At 56.4% G+C, this 10,586-nt stretch overlaps 1 protein-coding gene across 1 annotated transcript; it reads left to right on the top strand.

Moving 5' to 3' along the window:
- Positions 1-231: 231 nt before the first annotated feature.
- On the top strand, positions 232-1,058 carry MIF (macrophage migration inhibitory factor). The gene is made up of 3 exons (XM_059893656.1): positions 232-448; positions 622-794; positions 877-1,058. The coding sequence occupies exons 1-3, from the start codon at positions 341-343 to the stop codon at positions 941-943; spliced, it is 348 nt and encodes a 115-aa protein (XP_059749639.1). The 5' UTR covers positions 232-340; the 3' UTR covers positions 944-1,058.
- The last annotated feature ends 9,528 nt before the right edge of the window (positions 1,059-10,586 follow it).

Raw genomic sequence — 10,586 nt, 5'->3', positions numbered from 1 at the left:
AGACGTCGCTGTGACTAGATGAAAGGACTGACAAACGAGGGACAGGCAGATTTCTGGCCGCCGCGTGGAGAACGACTTTGAGGAGGTGCTCAGGGCCAAGGGCCGACTCTGCAGTGGCTCCGAGTTCCGCCGGGCGGGCTGGGCCTCCGCAGGCGGTGACGTCACCAGGCGCGAGCGCGCCTAGGCCTCGGGGGCGGGGCCTCCGCCGGCTGTGGCGTCACGGGAGGCTGGGCCGCAGCCGCACTGGGAGGGGCGCTGGGCGGCGGTCACGTAGCTCAGAGGTTTCCCGGCTGTGTTTCCGCGCGAGTCGGTTGGTTCCTGTATCCCTGTCTTCGCCGTCATGCCGATATTCCTGGTGAACACCAACGTGCCCCGCGCCTCTGTGCCGGACGGGCTCCTCTCCGAGCTCACCCAGCAGCTGGCGCAGGCCACGGGCAAGCCGGCGCAGGTCTGCGGGGAGGGCCCGGCCAAGCGGTCCCGGGCTGGGGCGGGGGAGGTGGCTCCGGGATGGGGTTTGGGCGGGGCAGGCGGCTCCGGGATGGGGCTCCGGGAGGGGAAGGGATGGGGGCGTCCGGGCCGGCGAGGCCAGGAGGCCCGCTGACCGCTGCCCCTCCCCCGCAGTACATCGCGGTGCACGTGGTGCCGGACCAGCTCATGGCCTTCGGGGGCTCCAGCGAGCCGTGCGCGCTCTGCAGCCTGCACAGCATCGGCAAGATCGGCGGCGCGCAGAACCGCTCCTACAGCAAGCTGCTGTGCGGCCTGCTGGCCGAACGCCTGCGCATCAGCCCGGACAGGTGCGTGGGCGCCGGGGGACGGGGGGCGCACGGCCACGGCGGCCACCTCGCAGCCGGCTTAGACCCGCTTCCTCCCCCGCAGGATCTACATCAACTACTACGACATGAACGCGGCTAACGTGGGCTGGAACGGCTCCACCTTCGCCTGAGTGTCGCGCCCCGGACTCCCCTGCCCCGGACCCGCAGCCTAAGCGCGGTTTTCTGCCCGCCCCGCCCCCAGCGACCCCACCTACCGGGACGGAGAAATAAACGGTGTGGAGACTGCGGCTGCCTCGGGCTTCCTTGGCTTGCGGAGGAATCGGTGCAGGGCTGGGTCAGTGACTGGGCAACCGAGATCGGGAGGGGTGTCCCCAGAATCTGCAGCCTAGCCTCTCCACGCCCCCAGCCCCCAGCAGAGGGCCCAGCTGAGGTTGGCATCCTGCCCGAGGCCGCAGACCCCGGAATCCTACGGGAATTCATTTTGGATCGTCCCCCACCCCCCACCTCCCGCAGAGGCCGGACTACCTCTTGGGCTAGGGCTGGCGGGGAAAGGGGGAGGGGTCAGATCTGAGTGGGGGCGGGGGGGGGGAGAGAAAGCCTTCCCCACTCCGTCCAGGGTCACTTTTCGATAGGCTGCTGCCTCAGTGTCTTGACTTGGGAAATCCCGTTGTTCTGGAACTTTGCAACAGCTTTTGGGTCTGGTAGGAGGGAAGGTGCCCAGGGGGTGGAGTTCCTGGTTATGTTGCCCTGTTCACCCCAGTTCTGGGCCTGGGCTCTGCTCCCCTCAGGCACAGCAGTTCCCTGAGGGAACATCCCCTGTAATTTGGGTACCATTCAGGTCTTATGGCGCAGCAGCTCTGAAAGCCTCCAGGTGGCTAGTTAACCCCACTAGGCCTCTGGAGGTCCTGGCGCTGAGGGTACCCTGTCAAAACAAAATCAGTGTCAAGGTCCAGTGTAACTGGGGTCTCCTGGCCTAGGATCCCTTCTCCAAGTGCAGGGGCTCGCTCCCTCGTGGGGGCAGCGATAGGGCAGCAGGCAGTCCTCCAGCCACGAAGTGCTGCTTGCTCGGGTCCGGTCGCCTTTGGGCTGAACACTTCACCGCCCTGCAGCATGAGCGCCTCCATGGGCCCTGGCAGCGACTCCTTCCAAGTGAGGCCCAGCCATGAGCACTGGGAATTTGTGTGAAGGGCCAGCTCCACCCCTTCTGCACTGCCTACCCTGGGGGAGAAGTCCAGTTCATTGCAGCTGCTGGCACAGAGAAGGGGCTCCTCTGGCCACATGAACCCCATTCCTGGGGGCCTCACCTCTGGATTCCTGCTGGCCCCGAGCCATTGAAACCCTTTGTTCTTCCTCAGCCCCTGAGATAGACAAGAACATCCTAGATGGAGGTGATTTTTTTAAAATCCACAGAATTTAAGTGAATTTGTTTTTGGAAGCTGAGGGGCTCTGGGGAAAACGGTTATTACTACCTGGACCAAGCCTCTGGAGCTCTTCCCTTCTGATGCTGGGAGTGAGGAGCAGGCCCACCTTTGAGTGATACACAGTGACAAGGGCCACCTTGTATGTGTGCTGGGGCCTGGGGTGGCCACGGGCTCCTTCCTTGGGACGGCTGCCAGTGGCCCAGCCCATGTGGCACCCACTGTGGCTTCAGTGTGAACTCCCAGCAGGCAGGAAGCTTCGGGTGCCCATCCCAGGCTTGTAGCAGGTCACACTTGCCCTCTGATTATGGTAACTTCAGAACAGCCCAGGCCCCAGGGCTGCCTAGCCCAGTCCCTTGGCACTTTCCACTTGGATCCGCCCCCCACCCCACACCTCTGGGGCAGTCTGCCAGTGCCAGCTTCCTCATTCAGATGCCTGAGGGCTGCTCTCCTTCAGTCCAGGTCCAGGGGGCACTCTCCACCCTCAGCCCCCAGTCAGCTCCCTGGATATTGAGGATTTACTTCCAGGACAGTGGGGACAGTCGTGACCTTTGAAAGGAGGAGAATCGGTTCAAGGGAGTCTGGAGGGTGTGGCCCATCTTTCGGAGGGGACGCTCCTCTTCCACAGAGGTCTTCCAGCTCACCTCAGTCTCATTCTGTCCTCAGTGAGGGGACTGGAGTCAGTCTCCGTGCTGGGGGAGGGGGTGGGGGGTGGCATGGCTCCAGCTGCAGCCAAACATCCCTCAGCCTGGCTCGCGGCCTGGGGCCTCCCTCTTGGGTATGAGCACCTGCCCTGTGACAGGCTCCTGCCTCGGCCTGGCCTTCGTCACATCCCACAGCTTCTTCCCCCTGCTCTTGGCCTTCACCTTGATGCACCACACGAGGTCGTGAGAGCAGGGGCCTAGGTGTCTGTGAGCATCTCATCCGACTCCTTCATTTCACAGGTGAGGACACCATCCCAGTTCCCAGGGTGTGTCAACACCAGGTCACCACCTCCCAGGGTCCGACCTCACATTCCCTCCCATTGTCCCCAGCTAGGACTTTCACCTTGTGGCCTCACATGAGCCATGGGGGTCTCCCCAGCTGCAGGGGTCTCTGAGGGCCAAGGAGGCTGGGCGCCTGCTGTGTTGGGGAGGATGGAGGGGCTCCAGAGGGCAGAGCACAGCTCGCTGCCCCCATGAATCAGGGAGCGCCAGAGGCTCTGGTCAGCTGGGGTATCACACAGCAGTGGCTCCTTGGATAGGAAAAAGGGGGCATCGGTGGATCAGGGTGGCACATTCTTAACCCTGCCCACCATGCTCCCAAGCCCCCTGGAGCTAATAATCGTCCCTGCATGCCGAGGAGAGCAGCTGCTGCACCTCCCTCTCAAGACATCTGTCCCCAACCCCAGTCCTCCCCCACCCCCCGCCCCGCACCCGGCCAGCTCCATTTCCTCTGAAGCATGGGCTCCGCTGCCCACCAAGCAGCCTGTCCCTTCCCCTGACGCCACCAACTGCCCCAAGGCCCACAGGGGTGTCGTCAGCCTTCAAAACAGCAGCAGAAACTCATTTCCAAATAACAGCTCGAACTGAGATGTGGGACAGACGGGGGTGGAGGCACAGACTGCCACCCGCTCTCCACCATTGCCCCAGTGGTACCGCGTCACCTGCCAGCAAAGACCCCTGGCCTCTGGGGCAACCAGCGCCTTCAGCCCCGGTTTGCAGCCTGGCACCTCCCTTGCCGGTGCCGTTCCTTCTGCATCGAATGCCTTTCCCCCACCAGCCCACTGGGAGCCCCACACTGCACCCTTCTAGGAAGCCTTCCCTGAGGCCACCCAGTGCTGCACAATGCCAAGTCCCCTTTGCTTCAGCCCAGGCCCTGTGAGCTGCTCCTGGGTCCTGTGTCCCCCAGCACCCTCTGGGTGGCTGCACCCAGCTCTGTGATCTTTGCGCCGGTGGCCCGGAGGCCACTTGGGGCTTGTCCATTCTGGAGAGCTGGGCAGCGTAGGCTCTCCCCCAGGCCTCCCACCTTGTCCTCTGCAGGCTTGCCCCACTGCCCTGTCCCCTGGTCTGAGACCCCTGCCTCAGGGCCTGCTTCCCCTGGGAGCCTGATCTTAGGGACCCTGGGGTCGAGAGCCTGCTTGGCTCCCCTTCTGGGCCTCAGTTTTCCCCATCTGTGAAATGAAGAGATTCACCACATGTCTTTCCTACATATTCCCTAAACCACGGAGCTGACAGGACAGCTCAGCCTCAGAGACACGAGTAATGTGGATCACCAGGGGAGCTGAAGCAGGGAGCAGCGGGCCCGTGCCTGCACACAGGTCTTGGTATTATCTGGGGAGGTCAGCCAATCCCAGAGCTTAGGAAGTTTCCAGTGTTTCTGGGCTGCTGATGTCTTCCTTGACTCCTTGGCCCCCTTTGCACTAAGTGCTGGCCCCCAAAACTTTGTTTTTGTAAAGCTCCCTCCTGCCACCCAGCCCTTCTTCCCAGCTGTGCAAAGCCAGGTTCCAGTCCTCCAGGCCTCCCAGGGAGAATTCCAGAATGGGCTTGGAAGACGTGGGGGTGGGGGGGAGCGGCCATACTGCAAACCCACCAGCCGCCGTTTGCCCAGATTTCCCCTCCTAGTGAAGTGAGCACACCTCACTTCTGTGTTTGAAGCCGACATAAAAGAGACAAAAATGGTCAGTTTTCAGAAATTGGCTCTGTCCCCTCACTCCTGGAGCCTCAGCCCCCCATCTGGGGACAGTGGGGTCTGGACTTGATATTCTCATAAGTCTACCCCCCAAACATCCAGACAGGGCTCCAAATCCCAAAGCTACAAATGGGAAGTCTCTGCCACCATGCCCCTCTGCCACCTGGTTTCTTTTCCTAATTCTGCTCTCATTTTAATAGGTAATATATTTACATGGCTCAAATTCAAAGCATTCCAAGGATCCCCAAAGAGAAAGCTCCCTCCTGCCGCCTCCCTCCACCAGGCAGCCCTCTCTCAAATCCCTCTAGAGCTATTTTATGCACATATAACACCCCCACCCCTCCCCCCAACTTTTTTTTTTTTCCACAAATGGTAGCATATTCTACACTAGGTTGCACTTTTTTTTTTTTACTTAAAAGTCTATCTCAGTACCTGAAGAGTCTCCAGTATTCCCTTGTTGGGACCGGCCATGGTTACTTACTTAGCCAGCCCCTATTGAGAACGTTCGAGCTCTTTCCATCCCTCCACTCTTAGCTCTGCGCTGTTGGCGTCCACGTATGTGTAGGTATATTTGGAGGATAGGTTCCTAGAAGTAGGATTAGTCAGTCAAAATCGATGCTGTTTTAATATGGCCAGATGTCCCTCCTAGAAGGGGGTCTAGGGCACCAACCCACCTGGCACAGGAGCATCCCCACCTGTTTTGACTTTGGGCTGCCTGGTGGGGAAAGGCTTTTCCCCAGAAGGTGTTAATTTGCATTTCTCTTCTTCCGAGATGGAGTGTCTTTTCCTCTAGTGAATAGCCATTACCTTTTCCTTTTCTGGAAACTAAGTCAAATCCTCAAGTCCATTTTTCCCACTGGGCTGTTTTTTGTTTTAGAGCTTTTTATATATCAGAGAATTTAACCCTTTACCATGAGTTGCAAATGTTTTCCCAGTTTGGGCCCCAGGGCCTCAGATGTCCCGAGTACTGCGTGGATGAAGTGCTCACGGGCCACATCGATGATGCTAGCAGTAAAAAGGAGCTGCCTCAAATTCCAAAGCTGTCAACTTAGCTTATGAATTAGGACCTCTTGTTGGTGCCAGCGCCCTGCTCCCTAAGGAGCTTCTTCCCTCCCACCACTAGCTCTGCGGGAGATGGGGGGGGCGATGCCCATCTGAACTGTTACTTTAACACATAAGCCTAGATCTTCCTGAGGATAAAATTGGCCAGTCAAAAAAGCAATGTGGGGACTTCCTTGGTGGTCCAGTGGTTAAGACTCCGCACTCCCACTGCAGGGGGCACGGGTTCGATCCCCTGGTCGGGGAACTAAGATCCTGCATGCCGCACAGCACGGCCAAAAAAAAAAAAAAAAGGCAATGTGGCGGGGAAATCAGGTGGACTCTCTGTCAGAACCTTCCAGTATTTTCCCGGGGAGAACCCAACTCTTCAGGGAGCAAGTCTCCTCTTTTGCTCTCTGATAATTCAGAGGATAATATTCTTGATTCTAAAATAAGCCCATTTCCTTCTTGTTCAGAAAGAAGTGAAAAGACCCTTTGGATTTCATGCCTTTCGACTATTCTTTAAATTCTGGTGAACGCCCAGACTTCCACTCCAGCACTGGGAGCCGGGGCAGGGGCCGGAACTAGGCCCCTTCCGGTGAGGTGAGTGCATGGCTTCGGAGAAGAAGGTGAGTGACCCTGCCCACCAGCACATGGGGCTGTGACACCCAGGTGACACTGCCCCCAGGGAAGCAGCCAAGTAAGAGGTGGCAGAAGCCTCCCATCAGCTTGATCAGCCGTTCAGACTGAGTGACTGATATGATACCAGGGACACCTCACAGCAAAGAGCCCAGGGCCTCCACACCACCAACAGCAAAGCACGAGGAGAGCTGTGCTCTGAGAAAGGTTCAGGAGGGGAGCCCCATTTCCAGGAATGAATCCTTCAGTGAAGGGCTGATTCCTTGGTGAGTTGCCGCCAGTCAGAACAAAACACAGTGACAAAGCCGAGAAGCAAGTGCAGGCTTTATAGCCCCCCTACCGGCATTTCAAGTGTAGACAAGGATAAGGACCCTGGTGATCATGGGTGGATAAAAAAGGCCAAAGAAAGACTCGAAGGGTGTAAATTCATACAAGTTTGACATTTAAAGCCCCTGTTGAGTCACTTCAATACCATATTTACCAGACAAGCAAGACAAAGAATAGTTAGAATACAGTGAAGACTGGTGCAGAAACAGACATTTTCCAGAATAGGATGTGACTTTACAGGTACCATACAGAATGTGACTTCATACGTGCAGAGAAGAGAAGCTGGCCGGGGAGTAAGGGAAACGAACAGTTCGAGAGTACATTGCTCTGTATCAGGGAATGAAGCCAAGAGGTTCCAATCTCTACAGAACAAACTAACACCTGGGGGCGGGGTGGTCAATGAAGGACCACATAAGTGGGGAGACCACACACGTCCATGATTGGAGGCAGTGTGGTCTTCACTTCTCTCCATTCTGCCCTCTAATTCAACACAGTCCCAATAGAAATTCCAACAGATTTTGGGTGGAATTTGACAACCAAATTCTAACATTTATGAGACTCCAAAGGGCCAAGAGGAGCCAAAACATTTTCAAGGTGGGAGGACTTGCTTTTCAATGTCAAGATTTCTTAGCAAGCTATATAAATAAGGTGAAGTGAAATCAGCACGGGGCAGACATCTACACACACATATGGACCTGATACAGGATCAGGGCAGCTTGGAAATCTGTGTGACAGGAAGCACAATTCAATTAGCTGTGCAGGGCCACTGGCCACCACATGGGGAGAAAGCGCAAATTGGACTTCTATTTCATACTCACACAAAAATCAGTTCTCTGTGAATTAAAGACATAAAGATCATAGAAGAGAATATCATCTTAATGATTTCTTAAATGAGGTACACAAAGCACAAATGACCAAGGAAAAGATGGACACATTTGACCTTATATTAGTAAGACACCATGAAGAGTCAAAAGACATGCTACACCTAAAGGGTTCACATCCAGATAGTATTAAAAACTGCTACAAATTGGTAATAGACAACCCAATAAAAATTAGCAAAGGATTTTATAAGCCTCTTCACAGAACAGTATATCCAAATGGAAAAGGTGTTCAACCTCAGTAGAGATCAGGGAAATGCAATTAAAGGCACCACAAGATGCTACTGCCACCCATCATGTTGGCTGTAATTAATCCGCCCACAATCCCACTTCCAGGTATAGATCCTAAAGAAACCTGCATCTGGAAACAACCCAAATGTCCATCAAGAACAGAATGGATAAATAAATTGTGGCCTATTCACAGCATGGAATACAACACAGCAGTGCCATGAACAAGCTACAGGGACACTTACCACTATGGATGAATCGATTTCATTTATTTACAGTTCAAAACCAGGGAGCCCCAAACTACATTGTTCAGAGGTCCAGGCCTAGGTGGTAAAACTGTGATGAAAGCCAGGAAACAATTCCCCTCCCATCAAGACAGTGGGCTGGCTGGCGGGGAGGGTGGGAGCTAACCGGGCCAGGGCACACAGGAGTGGATGGGGGCTGCAGTGATATTTTTCCCTCACTCTTCTTACAAGTGTCTGTGTTATACTTGTTAAACTGTTATGCATTTTTCTGTGTGTATGTTATACTTCACGGTATGAGTGACCACACACACACATACATACACACGCACACACACACACGAAAGGAAAGGGAAGGGAAGACCATCACCACATACCATGCAGAGGTGTTACCCAGGCCCCCACCCCTCTGAGACCTTGCCCGACTCTGGCCTGACAAGAGCTGCCCCACTGGCTGCCTGCTCTCCAGCCCACCCCCAGCCTCCCTGAGCCTCCAGCCACTGTGGGCCTGCTGAGGTGGGGGGCCCTTCCCCCTCATGGCCTCACATTTCCTTGTGAGGTGTTTCCATCCCTAAAGTAGCCCTCCCACCCTTGCCCCCCCATAACCTGCTGGCTAGGTCCTCCTGGGCTCTGCTGTGTGCTGCTTGCCTTCTGGCACACCCTATGACTCCCACGCTATGGCCGAGGCCCCAAAATTGGAATTGGAAGAAAGCAGTGGTCTACGCAGGCCCCTCAAACCCACCACGTTGCACACTGGAGTCAAGCTTTGAGTCCACACCAGTGACCCCACACAGTAGTCCATGTGAAGTCTGAGGCTCTGGGGTTGCCCGGGGGCCTTGGCAGTGCCCCACGGGGTTTTGGTGCTGTGAGCTGATGCCTAGGCTGTGTGGTCCTGATGAGAATCTCCACCTGCTATGTAAGCAGGGTCCTTGTGGGCAGGTTTGTGAGCCGCAGGAGGCCTCGCCTGGGCTCCAGAGAGCTTCCACCTTCTGGGCGGAGGTGGGGGTGGGTGTTCTCCTGGGTCAGTCACAGGGAGGTGGTGGCCCATGAGTTGCTGCCAGAACAGGGGCTGTGCAAGGTCCTCCGGCACCTCCAAGTACATCCGAGGTTCATCCCGGGAGCTGGGAGACAGAGCCTGCCTGGCCTGCAGGAGGTGCGGGGTTGTTAACTGACACAGCATCCCCAGCAGTCGGGGCCCTTCAGAGAAGAGGGGTTGAGATAGTAAAACAACTCAAAGAGATCACTGCACACCCAAAGCTAGCAAGGCAGAGCAAAAGGCGTGAGTGGGAGCCGTCTGGACAGGCGTCAGGTTCACTGAGGAGAGCCAGAAGGGCCTGGAGCGGTTTGAAAAACACACCCTAGTCTCACTCCCAGAACAGGAGCAGCGGAAATAAGAGGAATGTCCTCAAAAGAACATGGGGTGTCAGGGGACAGCCTGGGCAGACATGAAGGGGCGGATGGGACCCTGGAGTGGCCAGGCCAACAGAGCAACTCAGGCAGGGGCCAGCAATGCTCCCTGGGGTGGGGGGGCAAGGCTCGGGACAAGGCAAGGCCCCCCAGGGAGCCAGGTGACTCAGAATACTCCTGAGGGGCTGCCGTTCCACACAGAGTTGGGAGAACTCTGCTCAGGGCCAAGATGGCTTCTGTGAGACCCAGAAGCCATCCACGAGCCAGCAGTTCTCAGAGGCTGTGGAGGATCCGGGCAAATGCAAGGACGGAAGATCAGCACCAAACACTGAGAAGATCTGGGGACGCCTTTTGGGACGGGAAGACTGGGGGGTAGGGTCCGGGATCACACAGCCCTAAGGGAACATGTTTTTAAATGTAGGGATTACGTCTCAGGAAGGCTCAGCTGAGCCCTACCAGAGGCGAGCAGAGCCAGGCACAAGAGGAGCCGGCAGCGGGGAGAGTGGCCGATGGACCGTCACTCTTGGGTCTCTGGGGTGGAGCCCTGGGGCTATTTCAACAGTGGATGCTGTGACCAAGCTGGAGTTGAGTGGTTTTTCTTTCTCTTGCCCTGGGAGACCCCAAGAGACAAAATCTAGAGGAATATGTCAGAAAAAGTAAAATGTTTGGGCGAGAAAGTATTAAAAGGAGGGAAGGCACTGGAATCCAACAAAAACGGCCAGCCCTCTGTGTGGTCAGGAAAAGGGATGAAACCACCGCCAGGAGCCGACACAGCACAAGTGCACGGGGCTCAGCCTGGAGCCGCAGGCAGCAGCACAGCCAGCATGCTCCCAGGGCACAGAGCCTCGCACCGGAAACGAGGCTGCAGAAACAGCTGCCACGCCAGGCCGGAGTATCCCAGATGGAGAACAGACAGTGTCCTGAGAATCAACCGGGCAGAGCGGCTGCTCCCTGGCCCTTGGTTCA

The sequence above is a fragment of the Balaenoptera ricei genome, chromosome 14, assembly GCF_028023285.1.
Source record: "Balaenoptera ricei isolate mBalRic1 chromosome 14, mBalRic1.hap2, whole genome shotgun sequence".
In the NCBI taxonomy this organism is placed as follows: domain Eukaryota; kingdom Metazoa; phylum Chordata; class Mammalia; order Artiodactyla; family Balaenopteridae; genus Balaenoptera; species Balaenoptera ricei.
This window is presented reverse-complemented; position numbering and strand designations above follow the sequence as displayed.

Bases quoted from the DNA above. Each gene is read 5' to 3' on its own strand.
- MIF (XM_059893656.1), top strand. From the start codon at position 341: ATGCCGATATTCCTGGTGAACACCAACGTGCCCCGCGCCTCTGTGCCG. The intron at 449-621 runs GTCTGCGGGGAG...CCTCCCCCGCAG, and splicing joins CCACGGGCAAGCCGGCGCAG to TACATCGCGGTGCACGTGGT. The intron at 795-876 runs GTGCGTGGGCGC...CCTCCCCCGCAG, and splicing joins CTGCGCATCAGCCCGGACAG to GATCTACATCAACTACTACG.